At 46.0% G+C, this 23,858-nt stretch overlaps 1 protein-coding gene across 1 annotated transcript; it reads right to left on the bottom strand.

Annotated features, from left to right (window-relative positions):
* Nucleotides 1-63: 63 nt before the first annotated feature.
* DHX57 (DExH-box helicase 57) lies at nt 64-17,088 on the bottom strand. The gene is given in 25 exon segments (XM_039718846.1): nt 64-1,659; nt 1,751-1,951; nt 2,311-2,445; nt 2,859-2,933; nt 3,370-3,507; nt 3,626-3,709; nt 3,807-3,902; nt 4,443-4,719; nt 5,162-5,362; nt 5,874-6,047; nt 6,482-6,497; nt 6,500-6,574; nt 6,886-7,002; nt 7,459-7,655; nt 7,955-8,009; nt 8,782-8,915; nt 10,019-10,143; nt 10,868-11,063; nt 11,324-11,445; nt 11,576-11,766; nt 13,088-13,890; nt 14,237-14,401; nt 14,681-14,833; nt 15,537-15,735; nt 17,038-17,088. Coding segments are annotated over 24 exon segments (4,068 nt in total). The 5' UTR covers nt 15,731-15,735; nt 17,038-17,088; the 3' UTR covers nt 64-1,515.
* Between the last annotated feature and the right edge of the window lie 6,770 nt (nt 17,089-23,858).

Raw genomic sequence — 23,858 nt, 5'->3', positions numbered from 1 at the left:
GGGAAATCAGCCTAACCCCATGTCACCATGGATGGGTTACTGAATTAATACAATAGTTCAGGATTTATGCCAGTTTGCTTTATTTTTGCAGCTGATAATGGCTGTTAGCAGAACAGCAAGGAAATTTTGTAGTGCCAGTAATTTTAGGAACGGTAGGAAGGAGAGCATGCTGCTTTCCTGGAGTGATTGAACACCTGCCTGCCCAAGGGAAGTAGGGAATAAATTCTTTTGCTTTTGTTGTATTAAACTGTATCTCAGTGTGTGAATATCTGATCCCATGCTTCTCCCTCCTCCCAGTGCCTGCTCATGGAGGTGGGATGGAGGAGGGAGCGGAGCCAGCTGGGGCTAATCCATCCCAGCAGAGCCGCAGTGGCCATTCTCTGCACAGGGATGTTGGTCTTGATACTCCTGTCATCTTCCTCACCGGAGGGCATGTTGGGGTGAAACTCCTACTAAAAATATTTGTTTTTAAAAAAAAAAACAAACCCGTCTAACACTGCCTCTCTCCACTCATTCCTCAGGTTGTAGATCAGACTAGTGCTGGAGGCAGTGTTCACTCTGGTGACAGCCCAGTCCTGTCACTTAGGGCACTTCGTATTTGAGCAGCTTGGCTGCAGCAATGTTCAGCACTGCAATTAAAAGCAAGGCCAAAGGGAGCAAATAATGGTTCATTATTGCTACAGCATTTTACCCCACACTGGAGCAGCCCAGTCCTCAGAGCAGGAGTTTGGCTGAAAGCTTCCAAAAGTGGGACTTTGTTCCAACTGTACAGGGTGGAACCCGTACCAGAATAATTAGCAATTAGCAACGGCATCTGCCAAGAATGCATTTTAATGTACTACAGCAGTCCCATCTCAGCTGTTTTACTTATTCTCAGTGCAGGAAGGGTTGGAACAGCCTCTCTTCCAGGGAAAATGTCCACAGTCTTGGAGTTTTGTCACCAGAGCAACCTGCACTGATCCAAAGTCACACTGACTGCTAAGTACATCTCCTTACCACAGGACACTGAATTGCAGAACCTCTTGACACAAATCTAAAGGTGCTTACTTGTACAAAGGCTTTGGGTTGAACTGTAAACAGAGGATGCCCTGTCAGCCAAAACTGCCTCAGTAAAGTCTTAAGTCAAAATGCAGAAGTGAATTTAAACCAATTTGGGAGCGGCTCCCCACACCCCATGCTGCCTCCAGCCGTGACTATTACAAGAAACAGCTGGCTAGCAGGTGTTTGTGTGACCAGAAAACACTGCTACCAGGGCATAGTCCCTAAGAAATACTCAGAGGTTTCTATTTCCTTCTGGAAGAGTTGCCATTTCCCAGAGTTGAGTGTAAACCACCTTAATTTCACCAAGCAAGCCAACAAAACAAAACAACCCAAGACTCAACAGTACAGTTGCCAACTTGTTTTTCCAGAGGTCAGTGCCACATTTTGGACCAGTAAATGTCAGGACACTGATGTTACTTGGTCTGTTCTCGGGCAGCAGCCATGGGTGATGCTTTACAGAAAGCTGTTCTGCTGTCACTGCGTGGTCACAAGCTTGACAATCATCCCGATGATCCGAGAGCCTCGGGGGCACATGCACAAATCCATGCTGGGATTCTTGATTTTATCCTGCAGCAGCTGGTCCAGCTCGCAGCGCAGCTCCTTCACCAGCTCAGCCACCTGACACACGTGGTAAAACAGGCACGGGTAAGGCTCAGCTGCAGCTCAGCTCCGCAGCCCTCCCAGGATGGCCCCTCCTCCTCCTCCTCACCTGGTGAGAGGCAGCCACAAAGCGGATCCAGCCGTCGTCCAGGGAGATGACAAAGTCCCCCTTGAGCAGCTGCATGTGCACCTGGCCGCCCCCGAGCAGCACCAGCGGGTACACGGACACCATGCTGCAGTCCCGGATGAACACGCGGCTCGTCTTGATCTTCTCGTGGTACACCAGGTACGGGCTCTCAAAGTGCCTGGTCTGGGCAGGGACACAACAGCCCGGTCAGTGACGCTGCTCTTCCTGCCTCTGCCACACAGGCCGACTCTGCAGCAGCAGATGGGCCTGAAGTGCCCCTGCAGCACTAACAGACACTCCTTGAGCCAGAGCTGCCAACAACTGCTGGCTCCAGAGAATACAGTTTAACTCCCTGCCCAGGAGGACACTCCTAACTCAGGAATGCACCATTATTTACAGTCCTAACACAGGACTGTTCAATCATTAAGATTTTTTTTTATTTTAAACATCAATAGTGATCCTCACTGTAATTTTAAACACTCAAGCAAAAGTGATTTCTTTTATAAAAAGAGAGCATGCTTTGCAGAGAAAAGCATCCTGACCTGATAATTCACAGACGAAGGATGAATATGAACATAACCATCATTTTTAGTAACAAACTTCAGCTCTTCTGCTTTTGGTTGCATTTTGACTGCTCCTGTACTGGTCTTCTGGTATTTACCCTCTGGCTTTTTCACCTGTATGGTACAAAAAAAGGTTATAAAAATCTGCTGCACCACAAAACCTTTTAACTTCATGTTTTAAATTTTTCAAAACCAGAAATTCTGTGGAAGCAACATGTCAAGTCACTGGAGACAGGTATTACACTCCAGGTGCTGCCCAATCCTGCATTCCTTTGTAACCTCAGCCTTCTCAAAAGGTCTAATTTTAAGTGGCTTCTTTGCATTTCCTGCTGGCTTCTGTGTGACACTGTAATCAGCCTGTAGGAACAGCAGCAGTCTCAGGCAATACAAACTGGAGCTCTGACACCACAAGCAGCAAACTTTGGCAACCTAAACCAGGCTCAAGGGTGCCACACTGAGCCCAAATGAAAGCAGTCTATGTGGATATGCTAGACCAAAGAAGGGAAAATGAAAAAGCATTCTCTTACCTGGACAACATTGGGATACAGTGCAGCACACAGCATAGCTGAGATCAGCTTGATGTTCTCTGCATTTGAATTTGCCTGTGAAATCAATAGGAGATCATTAGGGATCCTACAGTTCAGTGTGTAAAGGTAAAACCCTGCTCTAGGAATGACTGAATTCCTGAAACTAGTTCACTGCTACAGCTGCACTCCTGTGCTTTATAGAGGAGGACGAGTCACTGCTCCTGCAACCTCAGGTTGGACTTAGGGTGCATTTCCCCCCACTATCAATGGAACAAATTGGCCACCACTATCCTGGTGCCCAGCTGAATTGTTCTCTGACATGTGGCTACAAAGTGGCTTGCACCCTCGAGAAAGCAAGCACAAGTTGTCCCAAAGTACAGGAATCTTACAACTACCAAACCCTGATCACCCTGATCATCATGTAACATCTCTGGCCCCAGTCTTCCTGAAGGCAGCCCACATGAAAAACTGCAGCAGCATTTTGAAGCACGGATGAAATGCTGTGAATTACCTCCTCTCCTGTGGCATCCAACACGCCATCGCCTCCTTGGGACCACTTCTTCTCAATATCCCTGGCTCTCAATCCCTCCTTCACAAAGCCAATGTCAGAAAGCAGCTCTGCAAACTGCCTCTTCAGACTGGCAATTTCCTGCAACAGACAGAGCTGTGCTGGCTGCCACACCCAGCAGGAAGAGTCTTCCCCAGTGGCTTATTTCTGTCACTGGGATTCTGCCAGTCCCTGTGCCAAGCCACACACACTGACCTACCTGAAGAACTCTTCCTGACAGAAAGTTCTCCCTGCAGTAGTTGTAGCTTGCTTGAGAGCCCTCTTTGATACTTAAACGCCATCCCTGAGTGAGAGCATGGGAGGAAGCCTTTAATAAAACATTTCTGCTTGGATATCAAACACATCACAAAACCCCGAGAGGCTACTGAGCTCTAGCACACCTTATAGGCCTGGAGAAGAGCCAGGTAGTCACTGTTTCCTACTGCAAACTCCAGCTTCTTTTTGTTTGCTTCTTCCCTTTTATCCCATGGTGACACCTAGACAGGCAGTAACAGGTTAGTGTGTTCTTCCCCTCACCACTTGGACGAGCCTTTCTAGACCTACATGGCACATTCTCTTTGGTATTTTCACAGCAGCTCACAGGTCAGAATGCAAATTTTCCCTGTGGATAACAGAAAATATGAGGCATTCAAAAGAGCACCTGATTCAAGAAGCCAAAGTGACAGTGAAGACACAGAGATCCAAACTGACCTCTGCATTCACAGCTCAGATGTGTCAGCTATTTCACTATTTATATTACCAGTAATTTTCACACCAAAGTCAGACAAAATGTGTGCACTTCTTAGCTAGAAATCAAAAATAATATTCACTGTTTGTACTGTATATAAATACCACTCTTGTTGCTCACATGGTTTTGAACTTCTGCTTATAACTGGACTGTTTTAACAAGCCCTGCACTAACACATAAACAATTCAGGCTAAAAAGAAGAATTAAAATATCAAGTGCAGCGTGCTGCATGTCACAACAGCATTTTGCTGCCACACAAAAACATGACCCTCGGGTTAAGAATACTTACAAAAGGTGACTTAAAGGCCAGGCTGGCTGCTATGGTCAGAGCAGGATCCAGGCAGCGGAAAATGGTGCCAAACAGCATGAGCTTGCCAATCCTGACATCCACAGGCAGCGAAGCCAAGTGGTATCCCAGAGGAGTGAGCTTTTCCTCCGGTGTTAACGCTCCCAGGTCCCGCAGTCGCACCTTTGATGCCTGCAAGGACTCAGTCCGAGGGGGCTCGATCAGTCGTGATAAGACAGAGTGAAGACTCTGCTCAGAAAACATCTCCAGGATCTTAATTCTTAAGTGGAGGGGAGGGAAAGTTAAAAAGAAAACACAAAGAAAATAAAAAAGCAGCTTAGTTCCATATTCAGGATAAAAAAACCAAGCTTTTGTAAAAACAGATTGAAAAATGCAAACAGAAAATGTGTTGAAGAGCACACTCCCTAGAAAAGGGCCAGTAACACAAAGCTGAAGTAAGGGAACAATGTAGAGTCTGTAAGAAGAGATTTCTATTTAGTACACTGAGGTTTGAAATAAAGTTTTTACTGCAAAACTGTAATTTGTGCTGCTTTGTTTCCTTTCAGTACAAAGGGGTGTGCAGCATGCAGCAGGGACGGGAAGGCCTCTTCCTTCAACGTTTGCATGATGATGGTGCTTTGGTGTGGGTTGTGGCAGGTGCTCCCTGCAGCAAAGGAAGGACATTCTGCACGCTGGCTTTTTCAGGAAACACAACAGCTCACCTTAGACAAAGCTGTTCCAAGGGCACTCTCTGTATTTCTGGCAGCTGTTGTTTCACAAGCTGATGGTTGTAGTGGTGGCTGCTGAAGAGGTGGAAGCAAACGCCCGAGGCCACACGTCCTGCCCGCCCTTTTCTTTGCAGAGCATTGGCCTTGGACACAAAGGTGTCCTCCAGACTCTCCATTCCTTTGCCTGGGTCGTATCTACAGGAGAGCAAGAGACAGGCTGGTATTCACAGAACCACAGAACCTTAAAGATCATCCAATTTCAACTTCCTCTGCCACATGCAGGGACAGTTTCCACTAGGCCAGGTTGCTCAGAGCCCTGTCCAGCCTGGCCTTGAACCCTTCCAGGGATGGGGCAGCCACAGCTTCTCTGGAAAACCTGTGCCAGTGCCTCCCCACAGTGAAGAATTTCTTCCTAATATCCGATCTAAACCTGCCCTCTTTCGGTCTGAAGCCATTTCAGCCCTTGTCCTGTCACCCACCCTTGTACGGAGCACACAGAGAACAGGCTGGAGGCTGAGCAGGCAGATGCTGCCAACTTCTGTATGGATACAATTCCCACCCCTGCACTGGGATCTGAGTTTAGACAGGCTTTCTCCACCTCATAGCAACTTTCTACAGACAAAGTTTCCTTCCAGTTTTTCCTGTCTCTTTGGAAAACTCAAGGCTTGAAACAGTTTACAAAACCCCAAGGAATGAATGCCAGTACCTTTTCTCCTTCATTTTTCCAGAGTCAATCACATAGACCACGTCATCAATGGTGACAGATGTCTCTGCAATGTTGGTAGAGATGATGATTTTGGTAACTCCTGCAGGAGGCCTGAGGAACACAGACTGCTGTTCTTCACTGGACAGTGAAGAATGAAGTGGATAAACCACACACCTGCAAGGACAACAGGACAAGATGCTCAGGGCATCTCCAGCCTCTTCCTTCTTGGGAACAATCTGCCTGCACACACTTTTGCCTCACTAGATACTGTCCAGAGTGTTACTTCTCCTTGTAACCAAGGCCAAACACAACCACAACTAAATGTAACTCAGCAAACATTCTGAGATTTCAGCAGCCTGGATCATGCAGAGCACAAAATGGAAACCACTCCTCACCAGGGTCTCTGAGAACTTCAACAACTGACCTTCCTGAGCTGAGGAGAAAAACAAAAGGAGGGAGCCAACAGATAGAAAAGGAGTTACCCTGACTGGAGTCAGCTCACACATTTAATCAAGCTAATTTATCCCTGGATAAAGGCAGGCTTTGTGCAGGAAATGACTATTTATGGGTAAAGACTGACAGTTTTGGAGCTTTTCTTTCTGCCTTACCTCTTGCTGTGCCTATAAAAAGAGCATTAGTTTGAAGCTGCTCATAAAGCATCTTGATTTCTGCTAGGCCAGGCAAAAATATCAACACAGCACCTATATGTGTAGATAAAAAAAAATTAAATCTCTCAACAAAAGGACAGCACAATATTTTATTAATGTACAATTATTGTACTAAAAAAGCACACCGGCTGTAACAGTCCTTCACAAAAGACTTCTCAAAGCAGACAATTTTCTCATCTTCCCCTCCCATGTATATCACAAGCTTTGTAACTCAACTAGCAATTTATTTTTTTCCAAAATAGTCAGTAGCTACAGAACCTCTGCATGCAAATCATTAGCTTTGAGCTGTCCAAGAAACTTCTAAGAATCTTCTTTCCTTTATTTCCCAAGGACAATGAAATTACCTGGGGGGTATGAATGTCTGCCAGCAACTATCCATTCCAGCAAGGCTTCAATTAATTCTAGATTAACTTTGTCCAAGTCCATGACAGACATTGTTTTCAACACTGCCTTGCTAACCCCTGCAAAAAAAAAAATAAAAAAAAAGAAAGATGCAGTAAATCTGTGTCTTGTAAAAAACATCTGTGGATGCACGGGACCAGTTACAGCTTTGTTTAAAGAGCACCTGGCTTAGACCTGAAGAGGGCAGATCCATGCTGTGCCCCAAGCAAAGCTGCTTCAGCAAGAACAGATACAGAGAGCAAAGTGGAACTAACAAAGCATCTGAAAAGGGATGGAAAGAGACAGTAGCTGAAAACTGTCCATTTTCAGATGCTAAGAACTAGTCTTAGCCAAGATCTTTGCTTGTAGTTTAAGAGAACAATGGGTTCTCTTTTATTTCTTTTAAACTGGCAGGAAGTTTCTCATCTAGAACTTCACAAGTGCAAATCTATGAATTATAGATAAGCATTCAGCTTACAGTGATAATATCCCATGTTGTTTGTCTGCCAATTTATTACATTTAAGAAGGAGTTCACCTTTATATCGTGTAAGGAGCTGCTTCAGTGTTAATTTCTGGTCTGGATCTGAATCTCTGACCACGGTGTCAGTGGTTTCCAGAAGGCCAGCACGCCTCAGGTCTTCCTCTACTTCTTCAAATGCAGTTCTTTTGTGTCTCCCATTCTGTTCTTGCTTTACCTTCCTTCTGTAGGGACTGCTGTCCTCTAAAACATACCTGAACAGCAGAAGAACATTTGGTAGTGCGGAAAGAAGCCTAACAGTTTCCTTCTAATAACTAACTGCAGAGATAGGGTATCTAAAATATTTTTTTTAAGTCTGAGAGGAACTTTGTATAAACCACAGATAATATGAAGGTCAAGGTGCTTTAGTAGAGCTCCAAGAGTGCAGGTGATGAGGGAGATCTGAGAGGATTTACTTTCAAAATAAATGCACAGAACTACTGCAGTCTCAAAGTCAAAAGTGCAACCTCAACCTCACCACCCAAATACATCTGAGAACATGTGAATTTCACACCTTGTCATTGCAATCACATCTTCCAGAAAAAACTGGTCCACAGGAAACGTTCGACCTGAAAGGAAACATGAGAATAAATCTATCCACACGTGACACAACAGCATGGAGAAAAGAGAAAAAAGACCAAAGATTATTGTAGTTTTATACAGGTTATTATGACATACACTGGCTTCACAGCTCTCACCTACACTGCACTCTTCAACACAATTTCTGACTAGGACAAACAGTGGGTGTCTTCCAAGCAAGGAGTGTTCAAGGCCAGGTTGGATGGGGCTTTGAGCAACCTGGTCTAGTGACACTCCTGCCCATGGCAGGGGGTGAAACTAGTGGACCTCTAAGGTTCTTTCCATCCCAAACCAATCTAGGATTCCATGGTAACATGCACACACAGGCAGAGAAGGGCAGATACACTTAGGGGAACACACCCATGTTCCTCTCCAGCTCCACGTCATAACTCAGCAATTTAAAAGGCACGTTGGGCTAAACACGTGCATGGATCCAGCTGGATCCTCTCACTGATCCTTTTCTCACAAGGATACAGGAGAGTCTTCAGCTGTGGTGAAACTAACCCAGGGAACCATGTCATGCACACACCATATAATGATTGTCTTCTGAGGAGGGAAATTCTGCTGGTATACAGACAGCACAAAAATGTCAACATTTCCAAGTCCTTTCTCTCCTAAATCTCATTAGTTTCTCCCTCTTAGTCTTCAGCATCGAATTTCTGGTATACATCCTCATCTTGAATTGAGAAATACTTTGCAAGAAGAAATAGTGAAAACAAATCTCTAAAGCGATGAATGACAATAAAAAGGAATGTTTTTCACCTGGTATGTTAATGATTGGACAGGAGTGGAAGTACTGAGAGAAAAGCTCAGCATTCAGGGTGGCACTCATCAGTATAATGCGCAGGTCTGGCCTCTGAACCATTATATCCTTCAAAACCAGCAGCAGGAAGTCACTGAAGAAAACAGGCAAAAGAACATTTGAATGTTTTCAGCATTAACTTTCAGACTATTTTTCTCCTTTTCTGTCCACCTTCCTGGTGTTTTCAACAGCACAGCAACACCATCACAGAAACATGAGCTTGTTGGAATGGTCTAGTGAAAAGCAGTCTGCAAATCTGACTATCTTCTGGTTGTCCCTTACTGGAGTGGCAGGATTACTTAGCAAAACCATTTAAACAAAAAGTTTTATAAATGACTTACATTAATGACAGCACAAGAACATCAGATAAGAAATTAACTCAAAGTAACAGATGAGTCCTTATTACTCCTCTTCTTTGCTGGAAGAGTTACTCAAACTTACCCTCTCTTCCCTGCTCACTGTATTTTTCCCTCTATATTTATAGCTTTTGTGGCATGAGTAGAAGACTGGCTTGAAGTGATTTAAATAAGAAGAAGAGGAATCCTTGAGAAACACAATCACTTTTAAGTGGCTAAAATACCACCTGAGCTTCAGAATAATGGGTAAGAGACAAAGCCTCTTAGAAACCCACTGCACTGCAGTGTTAGACAAGGAAAGCAAAGAAAAGGATGCTTGCCACTTAATTTACAGAGATACTGACAGACATTATCTTTTGTCTGTGATCAGCAGGTAAGTGAGGTAAAACTGCAGGAGGCTAGAGCAGGATAGGATGAGTCTAGTAAAATCTACAGACTGGAAGGAAATGTGAGCATTTGTCCCTTGCTCTGCTGAAGCCTGCATCAGGGAAAAAAATCCCCAAAAGGCATGTGAAGAATTATGGTATTTGATAAAAGCTGAAACAAGGAAACTGTAAGAAACAGACAGCTTTGGTTAAAAAGTTACTTAACCCTCCAGCCCTATCCAAAACCTCTTTGCAACACTGCTGCAATGCTGAGGTTGCTTTGCAGGCACAGCAATTTCTGAGAGATGTGCTTTCTCACAAGCTGCTGCAGCACTATTTCCCACTGCCCAAAGACAAGAACCCAAACCCAGCCTCCCTCCACCATCCCATACCACTGCCACAGGATCAGCTACTTGCACCTTAGCCACACTTGACTACCTTTCTTCATTTTGCTTACAGGATAAGAGATTATTTACCTTTCTTCTGTTCTTTCGTGAACTTCATCAACAATGACATGAGTGACTCCCTGCAAAGTCAGATCTCCTTCCAGCCTTCTCAACAGCACACCAGTAGTGCAGTACAAAAGCCTGGTAGCTGAGGACTTGAAGGGTAAGACAAAGCATTCAGTTGACTCTGGGCAAATTAACACAGTGCAAAGAGAGAGGGAACTGATGTAAAGCATTTGTTTTCAGCTCAGTGCCAGGTTTGACTGAGAGGGAACAAGCAAGCCCTGCTGGAGATGGATTTTCATTTCTTGACTGGCACTGACAACACCCGCTTCTTACCAAGGAGCATTGCTACCTATCAAAAAATATGAACTGCTTTTCCTGTGGACAGTGTTTTCTGATAAACAACACAGATCTCTCTTCCTAGGAAGACTTGGTGAGTCTCTTTTTTAGCATACTTCTTGGAACAAGCAATCAGCTGCAACACAGACAAAACTTCACTTCCAACACAGCAGTTTCTGTCTGGTTGTAGCTGCACCCTTCAGTTTCCACTTGGGAGACACATGGAAATGGCAACAGGCAGAAGAACAGCCAGTAGCCTTCCAAAGGACAGCAGGATTACTCACATTACTCCCCTTCACCTGGCTCAACAGAAAGCAAACCCGTGAGACACAGCACTGCACTCTCTGCAAAGTGAACTGTGCAACTTGAGATGAAATAAAATACAGAACATGTTTCATAATATTTTATAAATACAGATGACACAAACTTGCTTATCTCACTGCATGGCAGGTTTAGGGCAGAGATTCTGTACACTAGGAAAGCATTAAGCACATTTCAGTAGGAGTAAATGAAAACCAGCAAGAAAAGCATGTGTACCTTTACACTTTCCAGACGGATCTGATATCCAACAGTGAGTCCAACCCTTTCTGTTCTTTCCTTGGCTACACGTTCAGCCACAGAAATGGCAGAGATCCTGCGAGGCTGAGTGCAGATGATGTTTGCAACTCTGTTTGGAGAGCCTTGCAATGAAGCATCCAAGATGAACTGAGGAATCTGAGTGGTTTTCCCACATCTGCACAACAAAATCAGGAATTAATTAAAAACCCCACAAATGTAATATCTTCCACCCACATAAATTGACTGCATTCCACTGGAAATTTGTTTTGTTTCATTATGTGATCCGTCACATGAAGTTCACCTAGGACTGCTGTCACTGGTTACGCTGGTCACAGATGAGCCACCACCCCAACCTTCCCAGAACATGGATCACATTTCATGTTATTCTGTGTATACTTTGATACATAAAGTCTGTATCTGCAATCACACTCTTACCCTGTCATGCCACTCACAACAAGAACTTGGTGACTCTCAAGCAAACCCAGAATGTTTTCTCTCTCTTGCCATGCAGGGAGCTTCTGTCTTTCATACAGCATGGACTGAAAGTGCCTGGAAGACTGATGGACAAAGACAGCACAGCAGTAAGAACACCACTGGAATGGAATAGAACCATCTGAAACAACAGCTTGTCTCTTAAATATTTATTTCCCTAAAGTAAGCAACAAATCTACGTTCTGCACATTGTACCTTTTTCTGCCGAAACTGTGCGCAGATTTTAACATTTTCGTTATACAGAGACTTGGCCTGCGCATCATACTTTTTGGAAAGCTTCTTCTTCAAGTGCACATAACTCTCATTCTCCACAACAACTTGCTCAGGCTCTTCCTCCTCCTCTTCTGCCACCACCTCTTCTTCCTGAGGCTCTGACACTGTTGAGGCTTGAGACAGAGAGTGTACAGTTAAATAGTGTTATTACTAAGGAACGGGCAGTGAAGGAAAGACAGACATGTTCCAGCAGCATTCCCAACAAAGAACCTTGTTAGACGGGACCCGAGGGTCCAAGGACTGTTTCTGACATGCATTTAGTTCAACACCACCAGCAAACCTCCCCTCACCTCACCAATCACCCACAACTTCTCCAGCTCCATCCACTTGTCCCTACCCCTGCACCAGGGTCTGGGTGGCCACACAGGTGATTTGCCTTCCTGCACATTTTCCATGTGCCTCAGCTCAATTCTCCAATACACAACCATTTCTCTACAGTACAAAATGCTTAAATGTTAAGGTAGTTCTAATTAATTAAGTGTTAAGTCACTGCCAAATACTTTTAAACCAAAGCTGAAACTGGACCAGGTACTTCAGTGCCTTTGCCTATCAAATGCAGCATGATTTGCTCAGACTGTCAGCCAGCCCCTGAAAGTTTTAAGGCAACCAAAACTTATTTTACAGCATAGGGAATAACTAAAGAAAATTATTTGGGATCTCAGTTTCTGAAACAAAGCTGTCTTTCTGCAGAGGTGTTCAAAAAATGGAATACTCTGTCTTACTGTAGCAAAAACACAGCTTGTCACTATTTAAGAGCTCTACAACTCAATGCAGTTGTTCTTGAACACTGTCTTTAAAAAAGCTTGCCTTAGATAAAAGTAGTTTTGGAATTGAGAGCTGGAAAGTCACCCTGCCACAAGTGACACAGACTCAACTCTCCCTCTGTGAAATCAACCTGTCTGCACCAGCATAAATAGAAAGCAATGATATCTTGAACAACATTCTATAACCACTTTCCACATTTGCTCAGCCTTAAATCCACCTTTGTAAGTGAATTTTGAGGAGCTGCTGGTAATTTTAAGTAATCTAAAAAAAGAGGTTTCTGAATTGATGAGTCGCAGATGCAGCAAAGCTTGCAAACAACCTTCCCTGTTCCCTTCCAAGCACATTTCTCTGGTGCATTCTGCAGCTCACATCTCTCAGTGCTGTCCATGGATTGTTTGGCAATGGGCAGCACTCACTCTGCCAAACCAAACTCTGTGCTCCTTGAACTCAGTTCTGGCCAGCACAAAACCTCTCTGCTGCAGCTTGGTTACAGAAGGAACTTCCTGAGGCACAGACAGATCATGGATCTGGCTCACCACATGACTTCAATCTCCAGAAATAGATTTGGAACAGATGGCTGAACTGGGGGCTCTGCCTTCCCTCTCTTTTTTTCTTTTAAATCTTTCTGACTGTTCTTAGCCCAGAAACCATAAAGGAGATTTGGTGTACCTTCAGCCTGTTGATTTGAAGCAGGTGCACTCTCTGCCTGTGGCTTTACAGGAGGTGCTGCCAGCAGGGAGACAGGAGGAACACTGAACTTGTGTTGAGTATTGCTCAGGAGCTCGCTGATCTCGTGTTCATCTTCTAAACAAGTCACCAAGGTGTACACCACTGGCTCAAGAGACTCTGCAGCTGCCAAGGCCTTTCCAAAGAGGAATTCAGCAATGTGCAGACGACAAGCAAGAGGCAGATTCTCATCAGTGGAGTAAAATGCCACAAGAGGTGCCTGAAGTGGATACTTGTTCTCGTCAGGAAATCTTACTTCAAGTTCATATATGGGACCATCACTATGTCTGAGATGAGCATCGTCTACAGAGTTCTTGGATGTGTTTAGTGGATGGTTTGGAGGGAATTCATGTCTAAATCTGCATTTTGAACCAAACCTGCAGCCTCCTTGGAGGTAAAATTTACATATTTCCTTTGAAGTCTGTTTTGCTGTGTCCCTTGTACTTTTTTGTTTAGATTTACTGAACCTGTGTGTTAGGTAGTCCAATTCCAAACTAAAAGTCCAAACACGATTTTTAATCCTTTCTACAAATTTCTCTCCATAAATTGACTGGAGGGCAAAAGCTTCTTCTTGTCTCTGCTCTAAACATTCCTCTTGACTGGCTTCAGCAGCAGCTGCAGAAACCTGCATCTTCTCTCCATACCTTTCGGAGAAGCACTGCAGTAGCAAATACTCCAATGATGCCCCAATATTACCATTGCAGGATCTCAGCACTGCCCTACAGCGCTCACAGTCAAAGCCATACCTGCACCAAGAGAGAGCAAACGGAGCAGCAAGTGAGTGGGAGGCTCGTATGAAGGAAAATAACCACAGATCTGCTTGATCAGCCTCACAGTGAGGGAGCGTGCATGGCACTGCCTCACACCTCAGAATGTAGCACTTAATAGTTTCAGGGTTAGATTTCCCCACTCAGCTACAGAAATTAAACTCTTCAGAAAAAGCTGTCACATACAAAATGCTCCCAAACCACGCAGAAGTACTGAATGATTATTAATGTCTGAGCAAAATGGATGAAGAACACAAGGAGGGCTTAGAGAGTATTGAGACAAGGATCTACCTCTTCACGATACAATTATTCACTAAAGCATCACCTGGAGAGTTTGTTCACAGCAAATGGAGACACTTCACTGTCTACAATTCTGTGCTCAGCTGGCTCAGCAGACAACCTTGGCATTACATCAGAAGCTTCCTGTTCTGTTGACCAGCACTGCTCATCATCGAGGTAATCAGGCTCGTCATCATCTTCTCCAGCTACACTGATAAAAAGAGTTATCAAGTTAAAATGAAACAAAATTAAAATATAGAGTAGACATAAAACTCTGCATCTGCAGTTTTAAATCCTTCATTTAAATGGCAGATTTGGCTACCCCTTTCCCAGTGTTAATACTGTAGAAGAACAAAGCAGAGTCAAAACCATAGGATTTGAGATATACTTAAAAGTTAAGGGAAAAAATACTGTTTCCTTTTCTAACAGTATGCCTGCTAAAGCATGCTCATGTAGAGAAGCTGGAAGCAGTGCCTCCATTTAAACTAACTCTGATTCAGGTGTCAGCTCCTGCCCTTGCAGCTCTTGAAGGAGCTCTTTCACTCTTCTCTGGTTCTCTGATGTCATGTGTATGGTCTGCAGAGGCATTCTTGCTTCAGATCTCTGCTTCGTTTGCCCTCCTCTTCTGGCAGGGGCACTTGATCTGAAAATTAAAATAGGACATAACCATGAGTTATCTGCCTGGCTCAAATGTTAGGGCCCAAACCTGTAATTCAAAACAGGAAAATCAAAATAATAGAAATCCTTCACCTAAGGATTATTCAGGTGAATTTACTCTTATGTGACCAGGATTTGTGAGTCTTTATCTGCACACACATGTGCATACATGTATTGTATCCTGTGTTGAATCCAAAATGATTTACTGAACACTTTGCTAGGTAAAGCTGTTCTTAGACTACAATACAACCACATGTTTCTAAGCTAGATGGGTCAGAACACACACTGGATACTAAAATAATTCTAAACTGATGATTTTCCATGGCCCAGCTTCTGTTGTGTAATATACAAATATTAAATATCCTGTGTTTATTAATGTGTTCTGACCAAAAGTGTCCTGAAATTACTTTATCACCAAAGAAGAAAATCAGAGGTTATAATCTTTAAAAAATAAAACATTTTCCTAGGTATCAAATCCATAAAACATTAATAAAAACAGACGTGTAAAAACTGCTTCATACTGAAACACTTCCATCACCCTTTCACTCTTCTCTATATTCAAACATATCCAGAAACCAGTCCCAAATGTCTATGTACGTCAACATCCAAAAAGTATCTCAAATGGCCCAAAGTATTGCAAACAACCCCCAAGTATCCCAGACACCATTATGCCAAACCAACAGAAATACCTGGATTCTAGCCTTGGTTCCTCAAAGAGACAAAAATCATCTCCATCGTCCCAAATTTTGGTTGAACATTTCCTACTTCCACCCAGCTGAGGCTTGTTTGAATGGCCACTGCTGCCTCCTCGTCTTCCACCGCCTCCTCTCCCTCGTCCTCCTCCTCTGTTGGGCTTTCCTTTTTTCCTTGCTAACCAACTCATGTTTCCTTAGGGAAGAAGAGGATAAAACAGTCCTTAGTTGTGATTAAGACCATTGTGTACGTCTGAGCAGACAACCAACTCATGTTTCCTTAGGGAAGAAGAGGATAAAACAGTCCTTAGTTGTGTAGGTGATTAAGACCATTGTGTATGTCTGAGCAGACGTTATTTGTTTTTCTATGTGACAAGGCACCCTCTCAAACCACTGTTGATTATCTGCATGTTGGTGTGTCTGTATGCACCTGGAGCAAAAAATATTCTTCTGGAACATTGTTTAGTGAGTTCTGTGGCTTTAGAAAATAATATTCCTCAGCCAAAAGCTGCAAGTTTGGCAAAACTCTGCCAAAAGCATGCCTAACCTGGGAACCCCAGTTCTGCCACTCTGATGGAACCTCTTGGATGCAGAAGTCCACAGAACAAACCTTCAAGGGAAATTTCGCAGAAGAAAGGAGCTTCTGCCCCATCACTTTTTAACTCGGCAGCTTGCAGGGCTGATACTAAAAGGTGGAAGGGGAGCTAAAGCCCAAGACACAATGGCTTTTTTCACATTATCTCACAGTGTCTCCATTCTGCAGGGAGCTGCCCAGGCTGCGGGGCCTGGTCAGGGGAGTGACCGGACTTGTCCTGGCAAACAGGCGGCCTTCCCCTTCCCTCAGCAGTGTCCTTCCCAGCACTGACAGCCGTCAGGGCTGCCCAACATCAACACATCCTCCTGCTAACGGGGAGCTATTGCAGGGGACAGGTGAGCAGCTGTGAGCAATCCCGCAGGAATTTATTCCCTGGATCTTTCCAGTGGCACCTCCACAGCCGGGACACGACCTGATGCGCCGTGCACAAGTAACAGCCCAAACGAGGGCTTGGGAAAGAAGCAAGCTCCCCTTTTTGTGGCCGCCCTTTCCACTCCAGCTCCACAGGGGCTGGACAGCAGCTCACGGCCAAGCTGACCCCGCCCGGGGCAGTCTGGCAGAAGGGAGGGAGAAGGGAGACCACGGCAGGAGGGAGACCACGGCAGGTACCCCGCGGCCTCTGTCACACAGGGTTCTGTCTCCTTCCTCTCAGCTCAGAGCACAGAGCCCCGGGCACGGAGCAACTCCGCCCTTCCCCATGGCACCTTCCCCTCCACGGCTGTCTGGGGACCCTCAATCCTCTCCCAGCCCCCCGCTCCCCTGCCCACCTCCCCTCAGCTCCTCTCAGGGAGAGCGGCTCTCCCCTCGCAGAGCCCCCGCGCACGCCCTGACCCTCCAACCCGCTCTCCGCGGAACCATGACCCCCTCGGCAGCTCCACCACTCCTTTTCCCCAGTGTTCCCACCTCTCTGCCCGGTACCTCCTGGACTCCCCGATCCGGATCCGCGGCGTTTCCTTCCGGGCCACGGCACCTCCGCCCGCCCCGTCCCGCCCCGCTCCTGCCGCCCCGCCCCGCTCCCCGCACACCGCTGGGAATTGCGTGTGGCTTTAGGCTGCCGTGCGTTTGGATGTCTCTGTGTGTGTGGCTGTGACACTGACACCGGCTGTTTGTTTTTCAGCAGGCATGCTGGTTTTTAAAGTATCTCTCGTGTTCCCGAGTGAAGACGGGAAGGGTGCTTGAAAATCTCGGTGGGTGCTCGCTGCACCAGCCCACAAGTTCCTGAGGGAGCTGGGCGGGCTCGGCCTGGAGAAAAGGAGGCTCGGGGGGTCTTTGCCACTCTCTGCGCAGGAGCAGCCAGGTGGGGGTCAGCCTCTTCTCCCAGGTTCCAAGTGACAGGATGAGAGGAAACGGCATCAAGTTGTGCCAGGCAAGGTTTAGATTGCCTATTAGGAAACGTGTTCATGGAAAGGGTGGGACAGGCAGGCCAGGAAGCACCATCCTTGGAAACGTTAACCCTGGGATGTGGCACTTGGGGACGGCCATGGGTTGTTGGTGGGCCTGGCTGCGTGCTGTACTCAGTGATCGTGGAGGTCTTCAATCTTCACTATAAAACTCCGTGTGTGGGACTAAAAGGGAGCAAAGTGGTACCAGTTTCAGAGTGAGGGTGACATAAGTGACAAGAGGCCCCGAAGCTGTGTCACTGAGGTGGGAAGGCCTCTCTGCAGATCCCTGCACCCACAGGGTCACCCATGACAGCTGACCTGTGGCACATGCTGTTGGGTCGTGACTCTGTGGATGGAGACTCCACAACCCCTCCAGGCAACCTGTATCAGGTTGGAGTTTAAAGAAAAAAACTACCACAAAAAATAAAAAGAAAATTTACACACTGGTTTGGCTGTATAAGAACCACCACAGCCCCCAGCCCAGAGACAACACCTGCCACGAGGGTGTTTCCTCAGGGTCCTTCTGCAGATGGTGGCCACAGCCACCACTCTGATGGTCCATTTGGGTCTGCTCTGCCCCATAAAGGCTCCCCACCACCCCCACAAGGGGAAGAATGGTTCACAGCAATGCTGCTGACTCACGTTCTGTGCCACTGGGCTTATGTGCTCCATGGACCCACCTCTGGGAACAGCCTGTTCACAGGTGATGGAGTCAGCTCTGGGACTGGGAGAAGTGGCTCTCTACAAATGCATTGCATGATCTCATGGGGTTTTGCCTCTCAGATGCCTTCTTGTCTTGAAGTGAAAATACTTCTATTCTTATATACACCATTCTCATTTTCTAGAGGGGAACTGCAAAAAGACGTCTGAGTATTTGCTTGAGGGGAACAGTCAATTTTGTTAAATTTTCTTTGCTTCTGAAATAGCCAGCTTAAAAAAACAAACAAACAAACAAAAAACCCAACCAAACAAAAAACAACCAAACAAAAAACACCAAAAAACCCCTAAACCTAATCAACAACAAAACTAAACCAAACCAAACACACACACACACATTACTCTGTCCTCTGTCCCTAGACCTTGACTTCATAGGTAGCAGCATCTTCCAGAGAGCTTCTGTTAATTTAGGAGCCTGTCCTTTCAGCTCCTTTGCTGGGGCTCCACATTTATCTCTGCTGCACAGCAATTATACTGATTTAGGCTGTGCAGTTTCACATTTCACATTTTCTGCCTGGAGGATATCTTTGAAGCAGATCTTTGTCTTTCAGGGAGAAATTAGTCTGCCTTTTATCACTGTGCCTCCTCCTTTTTGTCTCCCTGTTCTTATGCTTCAGAGCAGTGGAGGACTGCCCTGACAGCCCTGCTCTTGGATTACCTGCATTCTCCACATGCTCCCTTTGGAGCAAAGAGCCCTCCAGTGAAGGGCTGATCCTCCTTAGGGAAGAAATGGAGCAAGTGTGGAGCACTGCTGCTCCCCACCTTCCAAGCGCTTATTTACTTTTACTCAAAAGAAAATTTTTCATCATCTAGCAAGAAACAGAAAATACTGAGGTGCTGGTTTGCGCTGCTGCTCCCCTGCCATGGCTACTCTGGCAACCTTGCCCTTGGTCCCTAGGAAAGCTAGGGTGTCAACAGGTAGGGAGGAGCTGGTCCTGTTTCCCTGTCCCCAGCTGGAGGTTGTCATTTTTGGAGCCACAGGAGGTGCTTTGGATCCTCTGAGCCTGGCAGAGCAGCACGGCCACACCAGCCAGCGCCCGGCCCCGCGTGGCCCCGCTGCCGTCACTTCCCAGGGCTCCCTCCCCAGCCCTGTGCAATGCTAATTAAAAAGTCAGAAATTCTGCAACGCCTTCTTCCAAGTGCACAGTCCTGGTTTTTGCATGGGCACACGAGGATGTGACCCGAAGATTATATAATTAGAAGGCTTTTGTTATGCTTGCATTTCAAATCAGTGATTAGCATGTGACAGTCCCATCTTGGGAAACGGCAAGCCACCATTGCTCTCCTCTCTCTCTCTCTCCTTTCTTGCACAGTGCTAATTCCCAACTCTAGCAACCACCAGTGCTGAAGGATCTTCAAATAGCCTCGGGTAAGTTTAAAATGTACTCGGCTTGGGATGAAGAGTGGGGTTAATTATGCTGTTTTTCATATTATGGATAAAGCTAGAGCCATAACTAATTATATTGTGTGTGCAGCACATAAAATGATATTTAAAGTGTTTTGCATCTTCAGTGCCCATAGTTATTTTCAGCTGTTTTCTTCTAAGATTCTGAATGGAGATCTAGCTTCTTAGTGTGCTGGACAATCTTGTTAGGCTGCATTTATAGTGAGGTTTCTAAAATAGTTTAAAAAGGCTTTTTTTTTTCTCTCACCATTTACAAGCTAAGTTGAAGTATCATGCTGAATTGACTTATTTGGATGACAGCTGCATTAGAGTTAGTTGGACACAAAGTGCAAGAGTGACGAGAGTAAATAACTGATTTTTTGTTCTCTTTAGAGGACTGGGGGTTGTTCTCCAAGTGGGATATTTAAAACAGCCAGCAATGTCAGCCAGCAGCATTGAGACAGTCACCAGGAAGATCCCAAGCATTTATTTAGGAAAACTGTGGATGCTTAATAACTGAAGCAGCAAAAGTGCACTTGAATTCCTGCACTGTTACCCATGTCATAAATTCAGAAGCATAATGAGGCAGGAAGCCAGACAAACAGTAACAGTTCTGCTCCAAGGCTAGGCTGTGAACGCTTTACTGAACCCTGCCTGCTTGCATGCTGAAGCTTGGTGTAGTCCCTCAGTGTTTTTGATCTGTGATCCTCTGCACAGCTGATTCTCTGCCCCAGTTGTGCCATTCCATGTGGAGGGAGCGCTGGGAGGGGGAGCATGGTCTCACAGTTCAGGCTGCAGGACCTGCCTCCCCTCTCTGCACCGTGCATGGCTTTGTGCAGGAACCCCAGTCCTGTGCTGCCTCAAGGGCACAACTCACTGGGACCTCATCCATCCATCCATCCATCCATCCATCCATCCATCCATCCATCCATCCATCCATCCATCCATCCATCCATCCATCCATCCCTTCTCCCTCAGGGATCTCATGGGAAGTGGGTGCTGGGCCCAGACTCTGTTAACAGGTTGGCTGCAGTGCCAGCTGCTTGTGCAAGGCACCAGGGCAGGGTTCTTTGCATGGCAATGATCACAAACAGCAGAAGTGCTTTGGTTCCAGCAGATTTGGCTGCTGGAGGGGAGATAGAAACAAAAGGGAAAATACATATTTTTGCCACGATGGCTTTAACACCTTCAAATTATTCTCTGGGCTTTGCTCTGGAGAAATTATTCTGACTTGATGAGAACTGCAGGAGTGTAAATGAGTTTTAGTGCTCAGCTCTGAAGAAACAAGCATGTCTTTGCCATTTCTTGTCCCTAAAGCAGGAGACCTGGGCTTGAATGGCAGGCCAAGACAGCCTGGGAATGGCTCCATGTGGCTGGGTACTGAGCCTGGCCAGTGGGGAGCTTGCAGAGGAGCAATAACATCTCCTTGTTGATGAGGGAACTACCCTGTGGTGGCTGGCATGTGAGACAAACCTTGGAATTGCCACAGGTGGAGGCCTGGTAGTGGTTTGGGAAAGGAGCTTCATGGAGGGCTTGCACTTGCTGCTGATGTGCACATGGAATCATGCATGTGTGTACAGGGAGGGACTTGCTCAGAACTGAGACAAAAACATGAAGGGGGGAATCCTCTCCAGCTTTTAACTGCCTCGAGGGGGCTGGAAAAGATCGAGTCCAGAATCTTCCCAGAGGTGCACAGTGAAAGGCACTGGGTGCAAGCTTCAGCTAAGGGGAACCCTGACTGGATGTAAGGAAAAATATTCTTTAGGGTACTGGAGGGCCCAGAGGGGCTGTGAAGACTCCAGTGTGGGAACTGTCCAGACCAGAGCTGGACTGAGTCCTGAGGAAGTTTGACATTACTCTTGATTTGAGCAGGAAGTTGAACTAGAGCCATACAAGAGCTCCTGCTCACCTTGATTCTGTTGTGAGTTTAGGACTTGTCCACTGCCAGCAGAGGCATGGTTTGACTAAGCAGCCCCCATCCAGGGTCTTAGGGCCAAAAACCAATCCTATTTTCCAACCCATTTTTGCACCCTTTAGGCACAAGCCAGACACTGTTCAGCCAGCTCAGGGTCCCTGAAATCCTTGTCCCTGGTGAGGACAGCACTAACAGCTTCCCCACCCATAGCTGGGGGGAATAGAGGACAAACCTTCACTGCAAACCAGGGCAAGGCTCATGTTCTGTTCCAGTAATGAGGAAGGACTGATTAGTTTTGCTTCTTATATTCAGCAATTCAGGAGAACCAGGGAGAGAGAGGCAATGTTACATATTCACCAAGTACAGCAGTGAGCCCTAAATTCTGGAAAGTAGCTAATGTTAATGCAATTATTTAACATAGCAAAGAACCAAGGGGTAACTCAGGAAATTGCAGGCTGCAGATAGAGGACACACAAAGACAGTTACTCTGGTAAAACAGGTAAGATTTTCTGGACCCACTTAACCAAGGTCAACCTACTTTGCAGTGCAGTCAGATAGCAAAACTCCTGGTTTGCCTGGAGCAGGAGGGGATGGTGGCATCCCCGGTGTCCCAGTTTCAAAGACTCACTCTGAGCTCTGCAGAGGACACAGACTGTGCTTAAACATGTCCTTAATAGAATAGGCAAAAAATATGCAAAAATGAAATAAATTCATTTCCAGCAAAATGCTCTTTTGTTTTCAGTGAAAACAGAGGAGGTTCATGTTTCTTACATATCTGTTTTGTCTTTCCCACTTGTTCCTCTTCCCCCAGCATTGAAAAAGCAATTCTGAATTTTAAAACCAGTTCTCTGTTAAGCACACTAGTCCTAGTTCAACACCCCAGTCTCAGGAATTTTCTATGGTGCTCTTTTACAAATAAGTTTATTTTTTCATTAACCCTCAATCTTAAGACGATGTTTAACCTCATGTCCCTCCAGTGCTCTGCTGGAAGCCTTTCAGTTCACACCAGACCCTCCAGCAAGAGGCCAACTGGGTATTCTGTGGCACTGGTAGTGTCACCACTCTCCTCTCCTGGAAATTCCACACTCAAAAAGCTCTCAGGTTTAATGTGTGGGGCCCAAAGCTACACTGCTGACTGCACCAGAAGCACCTGCTTCTGCTCTGATTTCCAGTAGCCACACAGGACTCTTGCATATTTTGCAGTTCTCCCATCTATTTAATGCTCTGTGCCTTCCTCTGTGCCTGCTTCCCTGAACACATCACCCCAGACCTCTCTGAAGCACCTTGGCAGAGCTGTGCCAGCAGAGCTCTGTGCCATAATTCTGCTGGCCACTCTCCAGTCCCGTTAGCAAAGCCAAGGATGACTCACATCAGCCTTCTGCACAGCTGTGTCCAACAGGAATGGAGGTAGCAGGTTATTCCAGAGTCCTAAATCACATCTGGTTTCCTAGTGAGGCTGGACAAAAGCAGACCTGACTCAAACCCTGGGAAAGGGAAGTGTGGATGTGTGACAGGGCCCATGTTGATAAGAGAAGTGTGAGCGGGTACAATCTATTTTTCCCTGTCTCTGCCCATGTCATTAATCAGGCATCAAGGTCCTAATCCCAACAGCAGATGAATGATGAGGTGCATTACCACAGGACTGGCTTGGGCACAGCCTCATGCCCTGTTGTCCCTGGTTCCCACAGAGGCCACACTCTGCACACCGAGGTGTCTTGCAGCGTTCCTGTGTCTCAGTCAGGGAGGCAGTGGACAGAGAAAGCAGGATAAGTGTCTCCTAAAGTGCTGCAGCATTCTGAAGGCAGTATTTTTGTGGCCCAAACACAGGTCTGAAGCAGATTTTGGGTGACTGGTTGCATAGCAAAAAACTGACTCTTGGATGCAGAACACTCGTGCAAGGTGTTCATGTGCTGTTCACACTACAACATATTTTGATTCAGTGTTCATACAGGAAGTATCTTGCTGAGAAAACAGTCTCTGTGGGACTACATAGAACCTTTTAGTCACCTGTCCATGGAAGCACAGATGGCCTTGGGCTGGGAGGGAAGTGTTTGTACCAGCATCCACTCTGTGGAGGCACTGTGAACACAAACAGATCTTTAGGATGCTTCATTATCTCTCAAATCCCTCCTCCTCTCTCTGTTGTCTGAACTTCGAGCAGCTCTGCTCAATAAACCCTTTCTGCATCTTTCTGCACTCAGGGTTCAGATCAGCTGACCCACCCCAGGGCTCACATGTGGGCAGCTCTAAGCCATGGGATGTTCCCAGTGACCAGCCAGAGCCCTCCAGAGTGAGGACAGGAGTCCCTGCGAGGACGCACACCCCA

This window comes from Passer montanus, unplaced genomic scaffold (genome assembly GCF_014805655.1).
Source record: "Passer montanus isolate IOZ18808 unplaced genomic scaffold, ASM1480565v1 scaffold40, whole genome shotgun sequence".
In the NCBI taxonomy this organism is placed as follows: Eukaryota; Metazoa; Chordata; class Aves; order Passeriformes; family Passeridae; genus Passer; species Passer montanus.
This window is presented reverse-complemented; position numbering and strand designations above follow the sequence as displayed.